This window comes from Petaurus breviceps, unplaced genomic scaffold, assembly GCF_028583685.1.
Source record: "Petaurus breviceps papuanus isolate PSGF00001 unplaced genomic scaffold, PetGlider_PUasm1.0 90849, whole genome shotgun sequence".
Lineage (NCBI taxonomy): Eukaryota > Metazoa > Chordata > Mammalia > Diprotodontia > Petauridae > Petaurus > Petaurus breviceps.
In genome coordinates, this window is record NW_027187361.1 from 28,595,774 (window position 1) to 28,623,478 (window position 27,705).

The window sequence follows — 27,705 nt, forward strand, 5'->3', positions numbered from 1 at the left end:
CCTGTTGTCCCACATTCTAAGAAGTATTTGTCATCTACACCAAAAAATGCTTTCAGGAGGGTGGGGGGGCATCTGGCCTGTTCCTCTCGTGGCTTTTTCTAGAATCAGCCTAGATTTTCTATAGATCAACTAGATCCTTGTCCCCTTTTGCTAAGTCCTGTGGAATTTCTCCCTTTGCTTTCTGATATACTTGAAGAAGGTAATTTCGTAACAGTGACAGCAACAGAGCCAGTGACATGAATGTAGGAGGGATTATAGCAAGAAAATCCACCTAAAAAAAAGCATAATTGAATTATTAAATTAGGCTTGCCTACATTAAAATATATAATTGAGAATTGAAAATAATTGTGGTTTTAAAAAGGTAATAAACATAACAGAACATTAAGCATAAAGTTAAGTGATTTGCTGAGCATCCCAGAAACAGCAGGTGTCAGAGGCTAAGACTTGAACCCGGGTCTTTCTGACTTTCTTTCCATTATGCCACAGGAATCTCATATTAATCCCATAATAGTGCTATGATTTATATTATTGCCCTGAAAAATAGCTTAATGGAGTACTGCCCTTAAAACTAGGACCAAAAAATGATATTTGTGATAAAAGTAGTGTGGTTTTAAGGTACTCTAAATGTTAGATATGTAATGTTAGATCTTAGAAACTTTAGGTACAATATGGTTCAATTGAAATACTATAATTACAAACCTCTCTATATTTTGATGGCAAAAAGGTAAACATATCCTCTTTAATTACTCCAGAGGAACCGTCATGTTAACTTTATGGTGCTGCTTTCTATCCTTTGGTTCTGCAAACATTTTATTACATCATTGAAGATTATATAGTTCTATTATTTGATCTAGTCATTGAAGAAGTGCCATGAAACCAACGAAAGTAATACACATTGCTTTCTGATATCAATAAACTATTCCATGTCACATTTTCATATTATATTGTCTCTTTGGAAATAGTATAATTTATTTAATAAGCATGTAAGTATTGAATTTTCACGTTTTGGGAGGAACTTGTTTGTATAGTGGGGTGGGTTAGAATTAGTGGATTTGTTCATTTAAGCTTTCCATTTGGATAAGAGTTCCCGTGTGTGCTTTGGGCAGAATTTCTAATTGTTGGGGTGATGTCTAACAGTGCATGTATTTTTATCACTGGCTGATTTTAAAGAATATATCTTTATGTACATATAAGGTTAGATTTACTCTAGAAGAAACAAATGCTGTGATTAATTTGGGCATCATAAGCGGTAGCTGTAACATGGCTGTGTCTGTGGTATGCTTTTTAGCTGGCATGTACATGAAGACATTTTCTTAACATTAAAAAATGTTAACCATTCCAACCTTTTACCTTAAATCCCTTGTGGCAGATCATGATGACCCCGAACATGCAAGGTATTATCATGGCTATAGGTAAATCCAGGAGTGTATATGACAGGTGTGGTCCTGAAGCAGGGTTCTTTAAGGTACAATTAATATTTCCATCTTTATATTTCCTTTGTTTTTCCCTCTAGCTTTTATTCCAAAATATTTTGTTCTTTTACATAATATTTTGTTTGCTAGTACTATCATTATTCTCCTGTCTAGTCTTCATTCCTGAAAGGAATATTAGAAAGGGTTGCCAGATCTAATGGGACCATTGAGGAAACTAGGCAGGTATCTTGGGAGGGAAAAATGGTTTTACCTAAAGTATCTCAGTATTTCTGCCCTCTGTTTTATGGGTGTCGATCTAGCATATGCTTGCAGGAGAGGTGGCGTTGGAGGGTACTTATGGCCAGTATTTGGTACTGAAGACACTAGTTTTGATGGCTCGAATCAATCTTGTTGAGAGTTCACCCCTCTGGATGTGTAGGTAGGATACTTGGGTTCAGATCCTAGCTTTGACATTTACTAGCTTTGATGAAACTTTGACAAAGGCATCTGATCTCTTGGAGCCTCAGTTCCCTTATCTATACATTGGGCATAATAATACTTACTCTACTAGGGAAGCTAATATTAATTAATAGCTTAGCATTTATACAGCACTTCACATATATTATCTTATTAGATCCTCACAAAAACCCTCTGGGGTAGGTGTTATTTTTATTCCCATTTGATAAGTATTTAATAGTTAACTGTGTGTCATACATGTGCACGTGTAAGTGAATGTAAAATGTATACAAAATAAATCCAATGTAATATGGGAAAGAGGATGACTTGGTGTAGGAGAGAACATAGGAAATCATGGAGGAGAGCATTTCAGGTAACAGATTACAGAAGGGCGTGGCAATGGAAAATGGAAGGTCCTATGCAGCAAACACCAAGTATGCAATTTGGCTGGAACATAGAGTGTTTGAAAGATAACACTGTGGAGTAAAGTGGGACCAGATTCTAAAGAACTTAAACACTAGAATTAGGAGTTTGTTTTATCCTTGGGGCAAGAAGGAGTGCCTGGAGTTCAGTGGGCAGAGATGTGACATGATCAAACCTACCTTTTAGGCCTATCAGTTTGACAGCTGTGTGGAGCATGGATTTGAGAGGGAAAAATCCTGAAGAAAGGTTTCTTGACCTTCTTTGTGTGTCATGAACACCTTTGACAATCTGGGGAAACCTAAGGATCTTTCCTTGAGAAATGTTCTTAAATGCATTAAGAGAGCCATTTACATTGAAGTACAATTATCAAAACATGTTGAAAGAATAAATTCATGGACTGCTAGTTAAAAAGGCTCTGCCCTGCAGGAGGAGATCACTTAGGCGGCTACTTCAGTAGTCCACATGAATGTGTCGAGACCCTATGTTAGAATGATGAAAAGACTTGGCATCTGATTGAATGTGAAAGATGAGAGGGAGGAAGGAGTTTGGGATAACTGAGATTTCAGAACTTTGTAGCTTGAAAATCGTGATGCTCACAGTAAAAAAAAAAAAAAGGAAGTAGGATTGGTTTAAGGGGAAAGATAGTGAATCCAAAGCAAACTTTGTACAAGTTGGGTTGGAATTGCATGTAGGAAATTCAGATGGAACCCTCCAAAAGGTAGGCTGTCATATGGAATTGAATTCAAAGAAGAGGCATACAGTGACTTTTGCAGCTACTGTCATTAGAGTGACAGTAGACATAGGTGCATAGGTGTAGCCCTCCACTGAGTCACAGAATCACCAAGAACATAATAAAACCCTAGCAGTGCTGCCTCTCCAAGGTGGTGAGACATGGTTTGGGAGCTGTGTGGGTTTGCCACATATAAGAGACAGGGTACGGAAAAGTGTGCACTAGAGTTCCTATTTTTAAAGTGATGGGAAATCCATCTTCAAGGCAAGAAGAAGAGCAAAGAATTCAACAATGTCCTGGCTACCAAGAAAGAATTCATGGTTCATGCTGCTTTTCACTGTCCTTCAATAAAAAATGAACAAATAGGGTTGTCACGTTGATTCCTACTGTGTTGCAGGGCTGCTGTGTACTCATCCTTATTGGTCCTGTTGACAAACAAAAATATAGTGCTTACTGTCAGCTCTATAGAGAGTAATAGATGTGAGGCTGTAAGTGACAGTGCTATATAGAATCATAGGCCTGGCATTAAGAACTCGACCCTTCTCTTGATACTAGCTGCGGGACCCTGCACAAGTTACATAAATATTTTGTGGGAAAAGGAGTTAACCATCAATGAATGAGTAATAAATTAAAAATTAAAAAAGGAAGGAGAGTTGAAGAAAAGGGCCTGTAAGTTAAAAGGAATGCAGGTTTGAGGACAGACCCCTTTGGACAGAGCAAAGGTTTTTAGGTGGGAATCTATGAACTTTAAAAAAAAATGTATAACTTTTAATATATTTTGAATTTTAGTATAATTGATTCCTTTTGTTAAAAATGGGCTAATGAAATGAATGCTCCTGCTTTTATTGTAAGTTATTCTTGTCCTAAAAATTATTTACCCCTCTTGTTTTTATTAGATAATATTAAAAATACTTTTGTGGTTAATAAATTTTATGGTTTTCTGATCTATAGTTTTCTATTCATCCATGTAGTTTTCATATGTCACCCTCCCACTTTGGTTATACAAGTTGCCAAACCATTTATTAGAATATTTTCTGTGTTGAACATGTAAAAACGTAAAAGAAAATTCCAGGTTCAATGTTACATCAATATTTAAGGGAAAAAAAAAACATTAGATCATGTATCATCTCATATTTTGAAATTTTTCTAAATTTCAAAATAAAATAAAACATTTCTCGTAACACCTTTTCCTAGTTATGGCCTTTATAAGAGTGGTTTTTCATTTCTTTGCCAAGAAGTGCAAGTCCACAGTCAAACTCAATGGTTTTTCTCCCTTCTTCTCTTCTCTTGGTTTTTTTTTTTTTTATTTCTTCTTTACCTCTCCCTCTCCATTTAAAAGGACAAAAAGAAAGAAATACAGAATGCTCTTGTCACATAAACATAGAAGTACAAAAACTTTGTTCACATCCGAAAGTGGGCAGTTTATCAGTTCTCTAGAACTGTAGTTCATTGTTTAATCAGTTTTTAAAGTCTTTCAGAATTGTTTGTTTTTAAAGTCTGGACATTATAGTATAAATGTTTCTTCTAGTGCTACATATTTCACTCTATATTCATTCAAGTCTTTCTGTGTCTCTCTAAAACCATCTTTTTCTTCATTTCTTATAAGATGATAGTATTCCATTCATTTCTATACCAGTTTGTTTATCCATTCCCCAGCTGATAGGTATTCTTAGTTTCCAGTTTTGTAGCAGCACAGAAGAGCTGTTGTGAGTATTTTGATACATATAAGGATGTATTCACAGGGTACTCGTTGTTTACTATTTTTTTGTGTATTATTCACAGTTGCCTCTAGAATGGATGGACTCATTACACAGTTCTGTCAGCAGGTCATCAGTATACTTGTTTTCTTCCGTTTCTGCAATATTTGCTGTTTATTTATCCATTCTTTCATATATTAATTTTCTTTAGCCATCTTTGCCAATCTGATAGGTGTGAGGTGGAACTGCAGAATTGCTTTAATTTGGCATTTTTCTAATTAGTGATTTGGAACATTTTTTCATACGGCTATATAGATAGGCTATACGTGAGATTCTTTTCCTTGAGCAGTGCCTGTTCATCTTGGTACAAGGTCTGAGGTATTGATCTAAACCCAGTTTCTTCATTAATACTTTTTCAATGTACCTAGCAGATTTTATTAATAGTGAGTCCTTACCCCAATCGTTAAGGCCTTTGTGCTTACTAAATGCTAATCTGCTTGGTTCATTTGCTTCTGTATGTTGTGTACCCACTTTGTTCTACTCGTCAGTGAGTTGTTTAACCAGTACCACCCCGTTTTGAAAATTACTTTTGTGGTATAGTTTGCTTTCTGGTGGTGCTGTTTTCTCTTCTTTCATCTTTATTTTTTTTCTTGAGATTTTCTTTTTTTGTACCTCCATGTGAATTTTGTTATCATTTTATTAGCTTACCCACGAGCAAATTATTTCTCCATTTAAATCTGTCCTTGTTTTTGTAAAAAGTGTTTTGTATTTGTGTTTCTTGGTTTTATCTTGTAGGTAGATTCACAAATATTTTATATATTCTACAGTTATTTTAAATGGAATTTCTCTTTCTGTCTCTTCTGGGTTTTATCAATATTCTAAAGAAATGCTGATGATTTTTGTAGATTTATTTCATACCCTGTAAATTTGCTGAAGTTTAAAATTTTTCATTTATTTTTTAGTTGATTCATAGATCTCTAAGTATACTTTCATATCATCTGCAGAAGACAATTATGTTGTTTCTTCTATGGTTATCCTCTCAATTTATTTTTCTTATTGTTGTGTAATTTCTAGTACTATGTCAAATAAAAGTGCTGGCAATGGACATCGTAGTTTCACTTACTGTAAATAAGATTCTAGTTTATCCCCATCACATATAATGCTGACTCTTGGCTTTAGATATGTACTGTTTATCACGTTAAGTAAACCTATTTGTTCCTATGATGGGTATTATATCTTGTGAAAAGCTTTTTCAACATTAATTGATATAATCATGTGATTTTGGTTGTTTTTGCTTTTAACATTGTTTCAGTTTATATTTCTCCTAATTTCAAATCAACTTTGCATTCCTAATATAAATCCAAATTTGTCATAGAATATATCCTTTATGACAGGTTGTTGTAGCCTCTGCCAATGTTTCATTTATTTTTTAAAATTTATCTTCCTTCTTTTTAATAACATTAAATAATGATTTTTCTGTTTCATTTTTAATAACTTTTAAAAACCAGTCTTATTAATTGTTTATTTTTGCTTTCATATTTGTGGATATCTTCCTTGATTTTCTGGATTTCTATTTTGGTTTTTGATTTATTGTTTTTCTGTGTATGTTGATCTCCTTTTTGTCTTTTTTTAATGAAAGTGTTTAGATTAGAGGTGCAGATTTTCCCTTTAGGACTGCTTTTCCTATTTCATCCAGTTTGGGGCTTATTGTTGTTATTATCTTTAATGAAATTGTTATTTCTGTGGTTTGCTATTTAACTCACCAGTTCTTCTGATGGGTCTTCCATTTACTCTCTAGTTGATTTGTAATACTTTCAGTGGCTGTTTATTTCACATAATTATCATTGAATTGTGCTTAGTAATGGCTATGTTTAATATTCTGCTTTTGCTCATTTGTTTTTGAGGTTTTTATGTCCTAATTACATGGTCAGTTTTTGTAAAGGTGCTATGCATATCTGAGAAATGTGTATGGTCCTTTTTCTTCCAATTCCAATTTGCTAATTATCAGAGGTCCATCATAAATAATTAACATTACTAAAATTCTACTGAAGCCTAATTAACCTCTTGTTTAATATTTGGCTAGAATTATAGAGGGCTGAATGCAATGTATCTAACTCCCTCACCATTATAATTTTATTCTCTATTTCAGTTATTCATTTAGTTTTTTCATTTAGTTATTTAGATGCCATTCTATTCATCACATATATTTTATATGTACATATATTAAAACATATTATATATGCAATATATGTGCATACATTAAAAAACTTACATACTTCCTCTCTAATTTACCCATTGTTTTGCTTACGACTAATCCTTCTTACTTTTCCCTTACCCTTAATAAAGGACTTAATAAATATTTTAATAAAATTATTGTTGTTGTTATTATTGCTACTGTTATTGTTATACCTACTTCAGCCTCTTCATCTTTTTCAATGGAATTCAAATTGAAACTACCCTAATTCTATGGCCTGCTATTGTTTACACTTTTTATTATGCAGTTCATTGGACAGATGGATAAAATCAAACTTATTTACAACTGATAAAAATATTGGAATGTAAACTCATTTTCTACATGGTTCACTGAAAGTATTTTCATGATATTGCAATAGTAGACAGGATATTGTGTGCCTTATTCTCTGCCCACACAATTTCATATTATTTTGCTAAGTCTGTGTTTTCAGTGTTTTTCAGACATGTAGCTTGGAGATTTTTAATATGTATTTTGGTGTTATTTAAACATTGTTCTTAAATTTTTACACAATAGTGTTTTCTGGGTAAATGTGAACAGTAGTTCTATTGATGATAATGATCTGGATTCAATATATTTTATTGGTTAAATTCTCAGATATTTTTAAGTCTGTATTTCTAGTAAAGGGGGATTTGTCATCTTTATGAAAGACAGCTTCACATATTATTTTAATCACTAGTTCATGACTTTGTAGATATTTGATTACTATCATAATAAATTTTACCCTGGTCTCATCATTGTTGTTTGTGTTCAGATAGAAAGTCTGAATTTTACTGTTCTTTTCTTTAGACTGTTGTTCAGGAGGATTAAAATGATCGCTTTTTGTAATTTGAAGAATATTGGAATGTAACCTGAAGATTCATTGAAAGCAGTGTCAGAATAACTTAAGTAGCAGAAAGATAACAGGAATGGACATACACCTCATCCTTTTTTCATATGGTTTTCATTTTTTTCTGCTAATTCTTATCTTCAGAAAACTTTTTATTCAATGTAATCTGCCTGTTTGGTATCAGCTCATCATTTAAATTCATTGTTCATAAATTTTTATGGATTGGTATTATGTATAGGTGGTTATGGCTATAGCTCTGTCTATATGGCTTCTCTAGCTTCTTGCTTGTGGAATTGTGGTGCTTGTCAATGAGATTTAGCTTTGTATTCACAGTGTGGAGATTTGTCATTTGTTAGTTAATAAAAGTAGAATGAACTTTGGGTTATCATTACCCAAATGCTAGTATACTTACAGGTATCTGGGAGTCACTCAGTTTTTGTACCCTGTATTGAGTGATGCATTGTACAATTTCTCCATTAAGTTTGGATTCCTAAAGAATAATCTTTTCTCAATTCTCATGGTGATTTGCTACTGAATCATCATAAGCTAATCTGTGTCCATAAAAATATCTGCACGACTCATCAACATTTCTTTATCAGATATATCAATCAATATTGTTGGCTGAATTTGTACGTGTCGCCCACAGAATATCTTTGCATTCCATTCTTGGTTAAAATCTAAGACCTTTCTTAGGATCTTCCCAGAGATAAACCCCTTTGTTTTAGACTTGATAAATCCAGTCAGTCAGTAAACATTTATTAAGCACTTGCTGTGTGCTAGGCTCTGTGCTAAGGTATATTCAGAGGAATATACCCATTGGTAACCTTCTCTGTTGCTTTGTGAGTTCTGCTTGTTCGAGAAGTTTTTCTGTAAATTTTTAACTGGTTTTTCTTGTCTTCTGAAAACATCCTTTCCTTCCTATTTGACAAGGAAATGTTCCATCTTTCTACATCTGCTTTAGGGTAATAAGCCTAATGATTTAATTGGGATTTTGAGTTTGAACACCTTCTAGAATTGTTGGCTTCCTTTTTGCCTTGCCAGAAGTATAAATTAAGACTGATTTTGCGTAGGTTTTAATTACTCTAAATATATCCTTCCGATTACCTTTGACATGAAGATGCCAGTTAGTGTCTTGACAAAGAAAAAGTCTTCCCTTTCTTTGATAGTGTTAGATTCAATGTGTTTTGCCTGGAGAAGGCCAAAGTATCTTAGTATGAACTGTATCTTAGTTTATACTTGAGTCTCTATTCTTTCTTGGCATATATTAAGAATTTTGCACTTATTGAATCCAAATCACATTTTGATATCATTGGAGACATGAGATGAATATATTTGCTTTTCAATGGAGTTATATTATTTCAGTGTAAGTCAATAAATATGATGTTTTGATATTATTTCCTCTGTGACTCATTCAGGAGAACCATGGTGAGGTATTCCTGGAAGATGTTCTGTTTTATATCAATGGTTCTTGATTTTAAATAAAAACGTTTTCCAGTAGGACATCAAATATCCTAACATTTTCATTGTTCTTATATTTTCAATATCTGACAGTCATGAGTACAGATCTGAGGCTTTGTAATATTTAATAAAGGTGATATGAATGCTGTAGTGTTTGGTAGTAATTTACTCAGTAATTACTAAATTAATAATGATTTGCTTTTTGTACCCTGGGAATTTTTGGTTCGCCCCTCTTTGTTTCTCAGACAAAATGGTATTGTGTTTATTGATACAAATTTTGAATATTTAGTTTATAGTACCTAACTAGGTATTTGACCTACATTTGTAGAGGTGACTAATTGTTCTCCTCCATGGCTAAAAAGTATGTGACACTTTCTGTTAATAAAGATGAGATTGGTCTTTCATCAGAAAGGAAGCTGATAAATTTCTTTATTAATATTTCATATGCCATTATGAAATACTTGAGCCCATAATTGTGGATTTTATTTAGTCACCATTTTCTGATTTTTCAGGGAAGCTGGAGTTGCCTCCGTTGAAGTAACTTCTGTCATTCATAATCTTAAGCTTTATAGTTCCTGCTTGTGCCAGCTTGAACCTTCATTGTGTTGGTCTTCTTTAAACCATATAGACTACTGAGTATCAAGATTACCGCATCCTCCTTCAGGGGCTCTCTTCTCTCATGTCTTTGCCTCCAAAGCCTCTATAGTATAGTTTTCCATTGTTGTTCAATCGTTTTATTCTTTGCATGTTTTTGGTTCCTTCTGTGACCTTAATCATTTGACTTTCACTTTCAATATTTGATTAAGGATATCAGGAATTTCTGATATTCTTTTATTCTCTGGATTCCATTTCAATTTTTCTCTTTGTTGCCTTTGATCAGACAATATGGTGTTATTTTCCAAGACATGGAATGGCTAGATATTAATGCTGTCTTCCATTGTCTTTCCAAAGATCTTCAAAAGTATTCAAGCTACCTCTCCCATGCTTTTTGATGTCTATCATTAGGAGTTACAGCAGTATATACTACTACATACAGGTCCTGAGATGTTTATGCACTTTCTGTTAAATATTAGGTGGAGCAAATATTCATTCATGATGGACGTATCAGATACCAATACCAGCTTGAAAAAAATACTTTGTTTTGTTATAGTTGGTCTATCATTTGGATTCCTGTCATCAAGCTTAAAAAGGGCTCTTCTAAATTCCATTCTAAGTATGCCCATCTTTTCAAAATCATGTGAGATATCAGCATTACTTTTCACCCTCTTTTTTCATTATTAGGTAACACTTCAGTGATTTGCATTAAGTATAGATTTTTAATGCCTTCAGGTTCTTCCACATTTCCCTCTCCAGATTTAAGTAACTCCTCAATTTCCGCTTTTATTTCATCTAACCTGGGTTTAGGAATGAAGTTATTTCTTACGATTGCCATGCACTGATCTGCAATAAGTTGTTGTGTAACTTGGAGCTGAGGATATCGTTGACACAAAGCAGAATGAAGTCCTTGCCTATAACTGGTAAGATTTGTTTCTAATTTTGTTATGATGTGTAGTGTTGGTGCATAATAAAAACCTTGACATCATCGGTTCATTTCATGTGTACTCATGGTATTCCCACTCTAGTGGTCCGCGTCATCTGCACCAAAGCATTCCTAGCAAGTGGATGTTGCCTTCTTGTCATATCAGAACATGAAGGAGAGCCAGTTCCTTTCCTCTCCTCCATGTTTAGCTGATCATCACGACCATTCCGACTAGAGACTGTCTGTAGCCCTATACGATGCCATCTGTTTTGTTGACTCTTTGTAGCCTGAGAGCTGAACAGATTCAGAGCCCACTTTGCCAGGGTTTCAGGGTTCCGCCTACTGTCTCAGGGCACACACAGTAATCACTGCTGTATCCGACTCCTTTCTCCTTCCCTCTCCCCATGAGGAGGTGGTGGTGGTTTTCTTGTCGTTATTTTGTTCTCTGCTTTGGGGGAGAGGGGAGTTAAGTAGAAGATAAATAAGTTACTATTCTGTTGTTATTAAACTAACATTGATTTATTAAACTAGCACTCACTATAGGCCAGGCACCGTGCTGAGCAATACAGGTACCTTGCTAAGGAATACAAGTCTCTGCCCTTAGAGACTTCACATTCAAATGGGGGAAAGTAACATGTAAATAACCGCGTATATAGGTGATAAATCAAGAGTGAATAGAAGATGACCTTAGAGGTGAATGCTGTTGGCTGGATGTACCCGGAAAGACATCTGGTATTTGTTAGCATTTGAGCTAAGTCTTGAAAGAAACTGGGGATTCAAAAAGGGGAAGGAGAGGGAAGAACCAGGGTGTGAAGAACAAGTGGTCCTGTGCCGGAAATAAAGGGAATCTTTAAATACTAAACAGAGTGGTTTGTATCTTGCTCCTAGAGGCAATATTGGATTTGAGGAAGGAGGTATTTGAGAAAGGGAGACCAGGTAGATGTTTGCAGTAATTCTCGGTGAGAAGCAATGAAGGCCTGTAGTGGATGGTGGAGTATGAGCAGAGAAAGGATATTGAGATGTCGCAGAGAAAGAGATGACAAGATTTGGTGACTTACTAGATACGGACAATGCATAAGAGTGAGGAGTGGAGGATGACAGGCTTTTAAACCTGGGGGGCCAAGGGGATGGTGGTGGTCTCAATGGAAGCAGAAACATTGTTGGAGGCTTAAAAGCGGGGAAGGATGGAGAGAGATAATGAGCTCTGTTCTGGAAATGCCGAGTTTGAAGTTCCTGTGGGATATCCATTTTCAGATATATAGTTGTTGTTGATGATAGAACTCAAGAAAGAGAAACCAGGAGCTAGACAGATAAATCTAGGGTTCATCTGTGTAGAGATGATAATTTAACCCCTGGAGCTGAGGAGATAACCAAGTAAGAGCAGATGAAGGAGGCCTCAATGTGGAGGTGGGGAGGGGGTGGCATCCTCCCTGCTTTTGAACAGGGGGATGAAACGAGTGCTTGGAAGTCGCACTGACTACATCCTCAGTTCCAATAGCCCGCAGAATCACAGGGATGATATGCCCTGTTCTCTTCCCATAGGATCTTCATTTTTTCCGTTAGATCTTTGTATTTTGAAATCTCTGTGGTTTCATACTGATTAGAAATTATGGTTATTTGGTGTAACGATACCTATTAAAATGTGTAAATTTTTATATCATTTTATATTTGGGCAGTTATCAATGTGTGATAATGCTCTAGTTCCGGTACTGGTTTTTGGATAAGTTCTGAAGGATACTTTTGAGTTTTATTTACAATTCTGTCCATGAAAGTATAGCAAGATTCTAGTACATATCTAAACACCAGGTCATGGCATAATTTTTTTTCTTTTTTAGTTTTGCAGTGATTTGTTATATAGTTTCTTTGATATTCTTGTATAAAATTCACTGATTGTTATTATCATAATCATTTCATCTCTTTTTGAAGAAATAGATATAGTGAAGATAAAATAATTTTTTTAGTAGTTGAATAAAAGTATTAGGATGTAATCTTTTGTTCTATAAGCTTATAAAAGCATCATTGACACAAATCCTCTTTCCACATGATTTCTATTTTCACTTCTATACTTTTATATTTTGAAAGATTTTCATTCCATAGCTTGGAGATTATGATTATTTGGTATAACATCTATTAAAATTTTTTTTTTAGGTTTTTATGCACCAGTTTTGTATCTACATGATTGTGGACAACAGTTAGGTCTTTAGTAATGGTCTGGTTTTAGTACAGTTTATTGGTTGATTTGTCTAGGCTATTTTTAGGTCTGTATTTGTTACATGGTAATTTGTTATTAATCAATCTGTGAAGGACAGCAAACTCCTGATATATAATTCTAGCAATCAGGTCATGGCTTGCTATGTTAGATTAGTGTCAAATTTCTGCAGCTTAAGGGGATATGTTACAAACTTTCTTTCATTTACTTGCTTAATCTACATGGGTTAGGGGGTGGCTAGCTGGCGCAGTGAGTAAAGTGCCGGCCCCGGAGTCAGGAAGACCCGATTTTGGTTCCGGCCTCAGACACTTAACACCCACACAAAAAAAAACTAGCCGTGTAACCTTGGGCAAGTTACATAACCCCAGTTGCCCTCCAAAAGGCAAAAAACAAAAACAAAAACAAACAAACAAAAAAAACTACCCAAAAGCAATCTACCTGGGTTACAAAATCCGAATTCTTTCAGAATCATCTTTTCTAATTTGTGGTAGTCCAGTATAAGTTGTGTTTGGGCCACTTCTCATCATAACCCTCTATGTCCACAAACAAATCCACATAATAATCATTTGTTCAGTGCTTCCTTTGCAGCAAACTCTTGACCAAATTCGTGTGGATGTTTCCCCGGGGGCAGGGCCGGGCGGGCTTGTGATTCCATTCTGGGATTTTAGAATAAGGGTTATGTGGCACTAATGCAATAGTCACAGCTCCCACAATCGCTTTAAATACACCTGCATGGTGCTTCATTGCAGAATATAACAGACTCTCCATAGAGAAGACAGAAGTGTCAACATTAGTTCAGACACCAGAAAAGCAAATCCCCAAACCAGTAAGCTGATTTCATCATGGTAACAAAAACGTTAACCAGCTCAGAGAGCCCCAGCATCCTTTAGCCTTCTCACAAGCCTGTCTGTCTCCCTGGGAAGTGTGCTTTCCTGCTAACCATCCAGTCTTGCTCTGGCTCCCAGCTTCCACCCTCAGCAAACTCCTCCCACCATAGCCTCCATGTGACCGCATTCAGCCTATTACGGGACAGAGTTTATTTTCAAAGCAGGGAAGGTCTTCAAATTCCCTTAGGCTTATTAAGGGGCAGGGAAGGTCTTCAAATTACCATTACCATTACAGGGTAGTAACTTTCTGTTGCTTTTAACAAATCCATTGGTATGTATCATCCATTACTATTGCTTGGTGAGGTTATTTTTGTTTAATCTAAAAATATTTCTCTAGATTTAAAAAAATCTTTTATGTATACTAAAGATGCTTATGTGTCTTCTTCCCCTTTTTGGCAAGAAAGTCTTAATCTTTCTGTAGTAGTCTTGTGGTTTCTGGGTTGAGTTAATATTGCATAGATTTCTAAATCTGATATGTGGTGCATTTTACAGTTTCAAAGTATACTTTAATGCTAGTATTGCATAGGTGTCAGTTGTTTTAAATGTGTCATTCTGTTAAGCACTGATTTCGAATGGCAATAACCTTCTTAAAATATTCAGCCATAACCTTTTGGATATCTTTATACTGGATATTTCTAACTTGAAGGAAACCAAGGTATGTATAAATATTTACTTCATCTGTTGAATACACCAGCCTTCAGTCTCTTTCTTTCCTCAGCATACATGAAAAATTTCATACTTCTCAAGTCCAAATGACTTTTGATATTATAGAGAAAGGATTGCATGAGATGAAAGAACAATTTTATATGTTTGTTTTTGGTGGTTTTTTTTTTTTGTCTTTTTGGACAGGGGAAGGCAGGGCAATTGGGTTAAGTGACTTGCCCAAGGTCACACAACTAGTAAGTGTTAAGTGTCCGAGTCTGGATTTGAACTCAGGTCCTCCTGACTCCAGGGCTAGTGCTCTATTCACTGCACCACCTAGCTGCCCCAACAATTTAGTATGTTTTTGATTGTGGCTTTATTGCTTGAAATAACTCAAGTGAGAAGTATTGAGTAAAGTATTTTAGTTTCATGTTGATTTTAACATGGAAGCCTCATTCTATTTAGAATCAGTGGGTTTAAGGCTAGGGAGAACCATAGAAAGAAATTTTCCATGTGGATATAAAATACCCTACTTTTATCATTATAGTTGGATCTGTTCTATGTATTTGTAGTACCTAAATAATCCATCAAAGTTGAACACCATGGAATAGTTACTGAAGGCTAAAAAAAAAATAATGTGCTTTCAGGTAGTTTGCTCAATAAAATTTCTCTTTACCGAAATAGTATTTTTTTTTACTTTTTTGTTATTATTCAGTATTTTGATTTCTTGTGTTAACAGGAGTTTTTTAAAAGTGATACTAGCCTGTGAACACTGTATAATCTATGGAAATGTGTTATTAGCCTATATTTGGAAATTTCACAGGTGTTCTCATTAGGTGGTAGAAGATAGGTGATGCATTATATTATAAAAAATTAAATGAAATGGTGGGATCAGGCTTGTGTTTGAGATGAAACTGGCAATGTTTTTTTTTTTTCTAGTAATTCATGTGCTACTGTGAAGCATTTAGGCAGCTAAATGTCATAGTAGATAGAATGCTAAACCTAGAGTCTTCCCTCATTAGAATGTAAGTTCTCTGAGAATATGGACAATCTGTTTTCTTGGTTTTATATCCCTAGCACTTACCATAAAGCCTGACATATAATATTTAACAATTCTCTCTCTCTCTCTCTCTCTCTCTCTCTCTCTCTCTCTCTCTCTCTTCCTCTCTCTTTCTCTCTCTCTCTCTTCCTTTCTTTCTACCTTTCAAGTCTTGTTCAGCCACTTGTTTTGCAGAGAAGCTTGAGTTTCAGTTACTTTCTTTGACATAACTGTTTTTTGTCCATAATCTTAGCAGCGTGCAAACTTTACATTTCTCATTTAAAATAACTCGTATATTTTTGGTGCTGTATGTCCAGCAACCATATGAAAAACAAGATTTTTCACAGCTTCCACCTCTGGTGATTTTATCTCTCCTCTGATTTCTGTGTTTCTCAAGCCTCTGTAAGTAAAGTTTTTGATTGATGTTGAATTGTTTATTTTATTTTTCACAGTTATCTTAATTTTTTGACTTTTGCTTTCAGTTGATGACTAAGGGAATCGAAGATTCCTTGTGTACTTTGATTTTTCATGATTCCTTTCCACATTTCTTTTCTTTTTGTCTTTAATTAGAAAACATGATGTTGAGGTTCTGTTTCATTTACCAGGTTAGATATTGACATTTTTCAGTAATTTTCCCTAGATTTTAAATAGCTCTTTCAAGTCTTGCCATTGTGTTGTTTGATGCCATTCCTTAGGGACATTCCTTGATAGCTCCAACTTTCCTCTTCCTGTTCTTGCCATGGCATCAACAAATACTGTGGAAGAATACATTCATTCATAATGGTCATTGTTTTCAAAATATGTGAAAAAAACAACAACTTACGGTCCATAAGAGAACAAGTGATGGATTGGATTTGTCCACAGGATGTGTCTTGATAGCCCAGGTAACATCTGTTTTGAATTATACTGTTTTAATATAATTGGTCTGCCAACTGGATGGACAAACACCAAAAGGTGCTCTTCAGAATTCCAATGGATCCAACTCATCTACTTTCACAAATAACTTACCCAAAATAGTGGTACTGTTTTTGTTGTCCTTTTCTTCATTAGGTATGATTTCAGGAGTTTATATTAATGTGAAGATTTTTGGTGACCTAAAGTTGTTCAGTTTTTTCAAGGTTTTCATAGCTCTTCAGTTTCATCTCTTATTTCCTCCACTCCAGACTGAGAGACGAAGTTAATTATTGTGACTTTCCTGTGCTGGACAGCAATGTTACCACTGTATTATATAGAGCTAAGGGTATCATTGACAAAGCAGAAACCCTTGTCTATAACTGGAAAAGATTTGTTTCCAGTTTTTGTTTTGATGCAGTCTTGGCATAGAATGAAAGTATCCATGTCTTCAGAGGAGTCAGTGCCACCTAAACATTCCAGCTGGTGTCGTACTAGTATTGCTGCGATGTTCTGGTGTGTCTTGCTGTCTTGTGGTACGTGAATGAGCCTTCTAGTCATTATCTTTGTCAAGCCGATCACTATAACAAGTTCTGCAACCCTTGTGGTGCCCCATCTGTTGCTTATATTCATCATCTTAGGTTACCAACTTCATCACATTGGCCAGGACCTAGAGTTAATTTTGCTTCTGTTTCAGGATTCCTGCCAAACCTTTACAACGACTGTAGCATGTTCAGACCACTGTCTCTATAAGATTCCTGGCTGATATTCCTTTTGTACTCTACCCTGATCAACATGGAATTAAGGGTTAGGCTTTTAAAGGGGTGATCATAGCACTATTCTCATCTTGTTCTTGTCTCTGGAGTTCATATAGAAATGGTATAAAAACAAGTTTCTATCCTGCTTTTATACTTGTCTGTTCAGTATTCTGTGGACGTTTGTCACAAAGTGACTGCTTTTTTGTAGTTAAACACTTAATGCTATTCTTTCATGCCTGTAATTTCTTTTGCTTTCTCTATTTTAAGGACTTTTCATTCCATGTAGTTTAGAGATTATAAATGTCCAAAATGGTGATATCTTTACTATCTTCATCAAAAACTACATTATATCTGCCCTTGAAGTCAAGAGACCTGAATTTATATTCTTTCTCCTACACTCACTGTAATACCTTGAACAAGTCACTTAGGATTCTTTTTTTTTTTGGAGAGCATTTGGGGTTAAGTGACTTACCCAAGGTCACACGACTAATTTTTGTGTTAAGTGTCTGAGGCTGGATTTGAACTCAGGTCTTCCTGACTCCAGGGCCTGTGCTCTATTCACTGTGCCACCTAGCTGCCCCTGTCCCTTAGGTTTCTTGAGCATCAGTTTCCTTATTCTATAGAATGAGAATAATAATACCCTTAGTCTCTCTCAGGGTTGATGTGAGGCTCAAATGAGGAAACACACATACACACACACGCACACACACACGCACACGTGTGTATATGTGTAGATTAACTCTGCACTTACCTTTGACAAATCACTTAACATGCTACATCTCATTCTGTGTATCTTTAAAGTGAGGGAATTGGAATTAAGCAATCTTTACTGCACTCTTTCTTGCTCTAAAATGATATGATTCTAATCATTAGTTGTAACTTAATCTAATCCTATTGAATTGTATCAGTATTGACATCTCTCTAAAATTAAATAAGAAACCAGAAAGAGGTTGGATGGCTTGCAAGTTCTCCTTGGAAAGGGGAGAAGATTTGACAGAGTTGGTTTTATCATGTTCTCCAAAGCATTTTTAGAAATCCCATTATTTCCTAGTATATTTGTTAATCTTATACACTGTGTTCATAATAATCATGTTTTTTAAAAACCATTTTGAAAATAATTACAGATTGTGTACAGTATCTGTTTTAGGGAATAAAGAGGTAGAGAAGTTCTATAAAACTGAATGCTTTTTCATTCATTCATTAATTCAAACATTCATTCAGAAGGCCCTCCAAATTAAATCAACATATTGGTATTAATTGGCTTGTATGGAAAAATTGGAATTAGGTGAGGATATTAAAAAGTATTTTGGAATAACTGTTAAAGAGGTAAAAAAAAATCTATAAACCACAAAAAACCCTCATTCTGTTCATTGTTAATACCTTTATCAAGAAAAGATCAGAAGAATCTGGATATGGAAAACAGTGAATTACTTCTTCTCATCCCCAGATGAAATAGATTATATGTTAAGAGATAGCAGCAATTCACTATTGATGTGGTAATCATTCCTATATTAGTTAGCATACAAATCAACTAGTAACTTATTCATGTCAAAATGAGTACAAAGTTAGAAGAAAGATGACAGTGAGAAAAAGATAACAGCTTATGATGAAAAGGGAAGGGTCCAATAGATGGGAAGAGATTGAAAACAAGAAAGAATGAATGATGATCGTAGGGACAGTTCACTAGACATGTTGTGATATGAGGGGGGCTCAGAACAAGGAAGAATGTAAAGGGATTTGCCTCGATATGAAGTGCCCCTCTTCTTCTTAGGCTGGAGTGGAGAAAGAGAGGGGAGGTCCAAGCAAGAGGACGAGTAAAGGAAACTCTCATTGAATGATCTGGTTTTTTTTCTGTGTGTGTGTGTGGGGGGGGGGGGAGTGGTTTGTTTTGTTTTATTAAGTGAAGTATGAAGTTAGTACCTCAGCTGAGACCTATCCGACCTATTTGTAAAAGTTATTCATAATGAAAAACGGGATATGTATACAAGAAAGTACATAGACACTGGTACAATAACTTAATGTAGAAGTTTTATGGATATAAATCATTTGCCATAAGGAGCAGATGCCCAGAACTCAGGGCACAACAGATGTGACTGAGTCAGACCATCTGAGAACAGTGGGCAAGCTACCAGCCCCAGAGGCCCTGGCACAGAAAGCCAGTGTCCAGACCCATGGCCCCCAGTGCAGGAAGTTTGGGACAATGCCCCCCTATGCCCTAGGAGCAGAGCTCAACTTTTTAAAATGAGCAAGAAAAACCAAAACAAAACCTAAACATAGAAGACGACTATAGTGACATAGAAGATCAAAGCACAAACTCACAAGAGGACAACAATGTCAAAATGCCAACATGCGAAGCCCTCAAAGGGAAATATGAATTGGTCTCAAGCACAAAAAGTCCTCTTGGAAGAACTCAAAAAGGATTTTAAAAATCAAGTAAGAGAGGTAGAAGAAAAATTGGGGAAAGAATTGAGAACTGTGCAAGAGAACTATGAAAAAAAATCAGCAGCTTGGAAAAAAAGTCAACACAAAAATTGGCAAAAGAAAACAATTCCTTAAAAAATAGAATTGGCAAAATGTAAAAAAAAAAAGAAAATCCACAGAAGAGAACAATTCATTTAAAAGTAGAATCAACAAAGTGGAAAAGAAGATCCAAAAGCTCACTGAAGAAAATAATTCCTTAAAAATTAGAATTGGGAAATGGAAAATAATAACCCTATGAGACATTAAGAATCAAACAAAATAAAAAGAATTTAAAAAAACAGAAGCAAATGTAAAATACTTCATTAGAACAACAGCTGACCTTGCAAATAGATCCAGGAGAGATGATTTAAGAATTATTGGTCTACATGAAAGCCATTATCAAAAAAAAAAAAAAGAATCTAGATAGCATCATTTGAGAAATCAGGCAAAACAGTCAATAAATGAATCCACCCATCACCTCCAGAAAGAGATCCCAAAATGAAAACTCCAAGGAATATTGTGGGCAAATTCCAGAATTATCCGGTTAAACAACAAATAATGTAAGCAGCCAGAAAGAAACCATTCTAATACCAAGGAGCCACAGTCAGGATTATACAGGCTTTACCAGCTTCTACATTAAAAGATCAGAAGGTTTGGAATATGATATTTCAGAGGGCAAAAGGAGCTTGGATTATGACCAAGAATCAACTACCCAGCAAAATTGATCATAACTTTCAGGGGGAAAGATGGACATTCAGTGAAATTAGGGATTTTCAAACTTTCCTGTTGAAAAGACCAGAGCCAAACAGAAAATTCAGTCTTCAGATATAAGACTTAAGAGAGGTATAAAAAGGTAACACAGGAAAGAAAATAACAAACATTTTATTTGATAAGGTTAAACTATTTACATCCCTACATGGGAAGGTAATACTTGTAACTGTTAAGAACTGTGCCTCTATTAGGGCAGTTAGAAGGAATATGGGCATAAGTCGACTTTGATGTGATGATAAAGAAGATTAAGGGGTGAAAAAAAAGATAATACTGAGAGAAGAGGAAAGGAGGATGCCAAATGGGGTAAATTATATCATATGAAGAGGCATAAAAGACCTATCACAGTAAAGGGAAAGAAGGGAGGGGATGAATATTGTTTGAACCTTATTCTTATTGAATTTGCTTCAAGGAAGTAATAACATACATACTCATTTGGTTAAAGAAATCTATCTTACATTATAGGGAAGTAGAATGGAGAGGGGGAAAAGAAAAGCAGAGAGAACTGATAGAAGGGAGGGCAGATTGAGGGAGACAGTGGTAAAAAACAAAACACTGATGAGGAGGGACAGGGTGAAATGAGAGAGAAATATAAACAGGAAAAATAGGATTGAGGCAAATACACAGTATTCATAATTGTTAATGTGAATTGAATGAACTCTCCCCTAAAACAGAAGCTGATAATGGAATGGATTAAAAACCAGAGTCCTACAATATTTGTTTACCAAAAACACCTTTGAAGCAGAGAGACACACATGCAGAGTAAAGGTAAATGGTTGAAGCAAAATCTGTTATGCTTCTGCTGAAGTAAAAAAAAAAAAAAAACAGATACAGCAATCCTGATCTCAGACAAAGCAAAAGCAAAAATAGATCAAAAGGGTCAAGGAAGGAAGTTACATCTTTCTGAAAGATACCATAAACAGTGAAGTAAAATTAATACTAAACATATATTCACCAAGTGATATAGCATCCAGATTCTTAGTGGATAAGTTAAATGAATTAATAGAAGAAATAGACAGCAAAACTGTACTGGGGGGAACCTCAGCCTCCCCCTCTCAGAACTAGATGTATCTAACTACAAAATAAACAAGAATTTAAAAGGTGAATAGAATTTTTTAAAAAAGTTAGCTATAATAGACCTCTGGAGAAAATTGAATGGGGATAGAAAGGAATACAGAATACAATATACAGAAAAGCAGAAAATAGTAAATGCATCCTTTTCAGATATAATGCAATAAGAATTACATGTACTAAAGGGCCAGGAAAAGATAAACTAAAAAATAATTGGAAACTAAATAATCTGATCCTAAAGAATGAGTGGGTTAAACAACAATCATAGAAACACTGATTTCATCAAAGATAATGACAGTAATGAAAGAAAAAAAAAATACCAAAACTTATGGGTCAGCCAAAGCAGTACTTAGGGGAAATTTTATATCTCTAATTACTTACATCATTAAAAATAAAGAGGAAATCAATCAATTAGGCCTGCAATTTAAAAAGCTATAAAAAGAACAAATTAAAAATCCCCATTTAAACATTAAATTAGTAATTCTGAAATTTGAAAGATTAATAAAATTGAAAATAACACTATTGAACTAATAAATAAAGGCAAGATCTGGTTTTATGAAAAAATAAAATAGATAAACCTTTGGTTAATTTGATTTTTAAATATTTTAAGGAGAAAACCAAATTACCAGTATCAAAAAATAAAAAAGGATGTACTCACCACCAATGAAGAGTAAATTAAACTATTAATTAGGAGCTAATTTGCTCCTTTGTATGCCAACAAATTTAAGTGAAATGGATGAATACTTACAAAAATATAAATTGGCCAGATTAGCAGAAGAGGAAATAAAATACTTAACCCCATTTTGGAAAAAGAAATTGAATAAGCAATCAATGAGCTCCCTAAGAAAAAATCTCCAGGGCCAGATGCTTAGTAAGTTAATTCTACCAAACATTTAAAGAACAATTCCAGTACTTTATAAACTATTTGGAAAAATAGGCAAAGAATGTGTTGTACCAAATTGCTTTTATGACACAAATATGGTGCCGATATCCAAACCAGGAAGAGCCAAAATAGAGGAAGAAAATTATAAACCAATTTCCCTAATGAATTTTGATGCAAAAAAATTTTAATAAAATATTAGCAAAGAGATTCTAGCAATTTATCACCAGGTTAATACACTGTGATCAGGTGGGATTTACATCAGGAATGCAGGGTTGATTCAGTATTAGGAATACTGTTAGCATAATTGTCCATATCAATAATAAAAGCAATATAAATCATATGATTATCTCAATAGATGCAGAAGTTTTTGAAAAAAATATAGCACCCATTCCTATTAAAAGCATTAGAAAGCATAGCAATAAATGGAGGTTTCTCTAAAGTGATAAGTGGTCTCTGTCTAAAACCATCAGTAGGCAGGAGACAGAACTATCACTCTTCGTAGATGATATGCTGATATACTTAGAGAATCAAGTAAAAAAAAAATCTTGAGGGTATTAACTTTAGTAAAGTAGTAGGAAACAATCCACCTAAATCGTCAGCATTTCAGTCATCAACAAAGTTCAGCAGCAAGAAATAGAAAAATTCCATTTAAAATAACTGTAGACAATGTAAAATATTTGTGAGTCCACTTACCAAGACAAACCCAGAAACTATATGAACACAGTGACAAAGCACTTTTTACACAAAGTCAGATCTAAACAATTCAGAAAATATCAGTTGCTCCTGGGTAGACCAAGCTAATATAATAAAAATTACAATTCTGCCTAAATTAATTTACTTATTCAGTAGCATAACAAGCAAACTACCCAAAACTTTGTTTTATAGAGATAGAAAAAATAATGAAATTCATCTGGGAAAAAAGAAAAAGTCAAGAATTTCAAGGGAGTTACTGGAAAAAAAATGCAAAGGGAGGGCACCTAGCCATAGCAGATTTGGAATAGATTAAGTTCACAAGAGACAGCAGTTAATGACCATAGTAATCTGCTATTTGGCAAACCCAAAGACTCCAGCTTCTGGGATAAAAAAAAAAAAAAAAAAAAAAAAAAACAAAAAAAAAAAAAATGGGAAAAAAAAAAAAAAAAAAAAAAAAAAACTCACTGACAAAAACTAATGGGAAAACCAGAACATAAAATGACAGAAGCTAGTTATAGACCAACATTCACACTATTCTAAGATTAGGTCAAAGTGGGTACATGATTTAGATATAAAGGGTGATAAAATAAGCACATTTATAGAACAAGGAATAGTTTGCCTGTTTGATCAATAGAGAAGGAAAGAATTTATCACCAAACAAGAGATAGAGACCATTATGAAATACAAAATGGATAATTTTGATTACATTAAATTAAAAAAAGTTTTGCCTGATCAAAACCAGTGCAACCAAGATTAGGAGAAAAGCAGAAAGAGGGGAAGTAATTTTTATAGCCAAGTGTTTCTGATAAAGGCTTCATTTCTCAAACATCCAGAGAAGTGAGCCAAATTTATAAAAAATATAAGCCATTGCCCAATTGATAAATGGTCAAAGGATATGAATAGGCAGCTTTCAGATGAATACATTAAAGCTAACTATAGTCATATGAAAAAATGCTCTAAATCACTATTGATTAGAGAAATGCAAATGAAAACAACTCTACAGTACTGGCTCACACTTATCACATTGGCTGATGTGACAGAAAAGGAAAATGGAAGATGTGGGGAAATTGGAACACTAATGCATTGTTGGCAGATTGTGAATCAACCCAGCCATTCTGCAGAATAATTTGTAACTATGCCCAGAGGGCAGTCAAACTTTGGAGACTTTTTGATTCCACAATACCATAACTAGGTCTGTATCCCAAAGTGATTAAAAAAGGGAAAAGTACCTTCATGTACAAAAATATTTATAGCAGCTCCTTTTGTGGTGACAAAGAATCAGAAATTGAGAGAATGTCCATCAATTGGGGAATGGCTGAACAAGTTGTGAATGTGATGGAATACTATTTTGCTAAGTGATGAGCAGGTAGATGTCAGAAAAACCTGGAAAGACTTATATGAACTGTGCTATGTGAGGTGAGCAGAACCAGGGGAACATTGTACACAGTAACAGTAACGCTGTTTGATGACCAACTATGTTTCACTTAGCTTTTCTCAGCAATACAGTGATCCAAGACAATTCCAAAAGACTCAAGATAGAAAAGGCTATCCACATCCGGAGAAAGAACTATGGAGTCAGAATGCAGATTAAAACATACTATTTTCATCTTTTTTTTCTTTCTCATGGTTTTTTCCTTTTGTTCTGATTCTTTATTCACAGTATGACTAATGTGGAAATATGTTTCCATGATTGCACATGTATAACATACATTAGATTGCTTGACATCTTGGGGAGGGAGGAGGGCAGGAAGGGAAGAAGAAAAAATTGGAACTCAAAAATCTTATAATAAAATGAATATTGGAAACTATCTTGACATGTAAAAATAGAATACTATTTACAAAAATAATACATCATGTTCAACATTTTTGTTCCCAGTATCCAATTCAGAACCAGAACTTTAGACACAAGTCTTCACTCAGAACCCAGTCTACACAACAGAAACTAGTATTTATCTTCTGCAGGTACCTGGGAAACCTGACTATTAGCTATTTACCATCCCAGATTAATGAATTTTTTATCTTGCTTGCTCAATACCTTTCCTGATTTTTTTGTTTCTGATGTCTGCTTCTCTCATCGAAGATCATAAAGGATAAGACCCAAAGTCAACTTTCATTTTTCTTTCTTAAAATTCCTACTACCTTTTTTTTTTCTAATTTCTGTTACTCATTGTCAGCATCTACTCTCATGCCCTGGTCCCCAAACCCCTCAGATCATCTTCTTTAGGCTGACCATCTTTATTTCTTTCTCTTGATCCTGATGTAGCATGAATTTCAGGACCTTCACCATTCCTGTTGTTGCCTCTAACTGATCCTTAGCTTATTCAATGTCTTTCCTAAAATGTCAGTCCCAGAATTGGTCTGACCTCAGTAAACTATATATATAGCATGATTTTTACATCTTTATTTCTCTTAATGAGGTCTAATATTAACTTTCTGAACTGATATGAACTTCCAAACAAAATACAGGTACTCCATGTTGCCCTCCCCCTCATCCCAAAAGTCAGTCAAAGCCAGATCGCCAACACTGAATTTTTCCCATTATAGACTTAGATCACAGAACCATAGATTTAGAGTTGGAATAGGGGCCCTAGGAGCCATCTAATACAGCATCTTTGTTTACCGATAAAACTGAAGCTCCAAGAGGTACAGATATTTGCTCAAGTTCATACAGGCAATAAGTGAGTGAATATAGACTTGAACCCAGACCCTCTGATGTCAAGTGCAACACTCCACGGTACCTTGTCATTCTTGCCTATTCTTTTAGTATGAGAAAGATGATATGTCAAAGTTGTTTTATGGAGTAATTTTCAACTCTTTGATTATTAGTACTTTTAAACAGCTTTTCGGGTGATTTTGGCCACTTGTCTAGTAGGAATTAGCTCCTTATTTTATGGGTTTTTGCAAATTCTCTCTAGATTTTGGATGTCAGGCTTTTGTTTAGACAAAAGAAAGCAAAGCAACAAACATTTATTAAGGATTTACTATATTCTAGTCACAGTGCTAAGCACTGTATTATAAGCAAAAAGAAAATCTCTGCCCTTAAGGAGCTTACATTCTAGGGAAAGATAAAATATGAACACAATCTAAAAAAGAAGAGACTGGGGAAAGAGGAGGTACTTTTTTGGAGTCCTGATGTTGCAGCCTGTGAAGTCAGAGACAAAACTGGGAGAGAAATAAAGACTGGCTGCCCTGGAACTCCTCAAGATGGAGACCCTAGGAAGAATGAGAGAAGGGAGCTGGAGTGGTGGGAGCATGGATGTTCCATGGCCAGAAGACCCCCGACTCTGGGGGAAAGTAGTGAGATGAGAGCTAAGGCATCATAATTCTATATCATCTTATACACCTATACAATTATTCAGCTCTGAGATAGTTTGACCATACTGAAAACACTATATTTTTATAAACAAATAGATGTGGAAAATTTTGTGTAATCCTTTATTAATTTAAAAGGCACCCAGATTTCTAATTCTGACTAGGTCTGATTTGTCAGCAGTCATAGCTAAGCTATGCAGAGGCAATCCAACCTACCTTTTTTGTTTTTTAAGTATAAAATAGCCTGGGGTGTTTTAATATGAATTTTTTTTTTAATAAGCAATCGGGGTTAAGTAACTTGCTCAAGGTTACACGGCCAGTTATTTCTGGGTGTGGTGCTGAGTATCTGAGCCCAGATTTGATCCAGGTCATCCCGACACTGGAGCAGGTGCTCTTACTCGCTGAGCCACCTGGCCGCCCCTTAATACGAATTTTTAAAACAATCTTAATATGGTTCAGACTCATTTAATTTTTTTCTGGCGTTTTAAAGGATGAGTCTGTCAAACAGGTTTTCCTTTCCTAATCTTGTCTGTTATGCACTATTTAGCCAATCAAAATTTAAACCCATACTTTTCATACCAATCTAGAGTCAGTTTTCTCAAAAAATATTTTACATAGTCATAAATAGTATTCCAAAAATATCAGAGATGATGAAGTTCAAACTTAGATGTATATTTTTTGGTCAAGAAAAAATGATCATTTTGTTCTTATCTATTATATGCTGTTGTATAACAATACTTTATTCTTAGTATTATTTACATAGGAAATATTTAAACCGAGAGAATATGGTACAAAAATGAATTAATGTCACTAGAGACAAAGCACTCCATAAGAAAAATGAATTAATGTTGCTAGAGACAAAGCACTCCATAAGAAAACAGTGGATCAAAAAAAATATATATATATTATATATAGACATGATAGATTTTATATAGATAGTAATAAGGAATAATTAATAGAATATGTGTGATTATTCATGGTGTCAGGATCGTTGTTTTTTAATATATTGTTCATTTTGTTTTAGCTACTTTAATGGGCATTTCCTGTATATTTTTTTAGGCAATAAAATTGGAATATGCAAGGTTGGTAAAGCTCGCTCAAGAAGATACTCCACCAGAAACAGACTATCGATTACACCATGCAGTTGTCTATTTTATCCAGAACCAATCACCAAAGAAAATAATTGAGAGAACATTGTTGGAACAGTTTGGAAATCGCAATTTGAGTTTTGATGAAAGGTAATTAAAAAATGAAACTATTGATTTAATTTTTTTATAATTGTCTAATATTGTTCATAATTTGGCATCGTTTTAAAGT

At 34.6% G+C, this 27,705-nt stretch overlaps 1 protein-coding gene across 1 annotated transcript in view; it reads left to right on the forward strand.

The window, feature by feature from the left end:
- The window catches only part of USP25 (ubiquitin specific peptidase 25), a gene marked incomplete at its 3' end in the record, with an annotated part of 179,832 nt that overhangs the window by 114,682 nt on the left and 37,445 nt on the right, over nt 1-27,705 (forward strand). The window contains exons 20-21 of the mRNA XM_069073063.1: nt 1,370-1,465; nt 27,448-27,626. Of these exons, the coding sequence (XP_068929164.1) occupies nt 1,370-1,465; nt 27,448-27,626 (275 nt within the window). The remainder of the gene's footprint in view (nt 1-1,369; nt 1,466-27,447; nt 27,627-27,705) is intronic.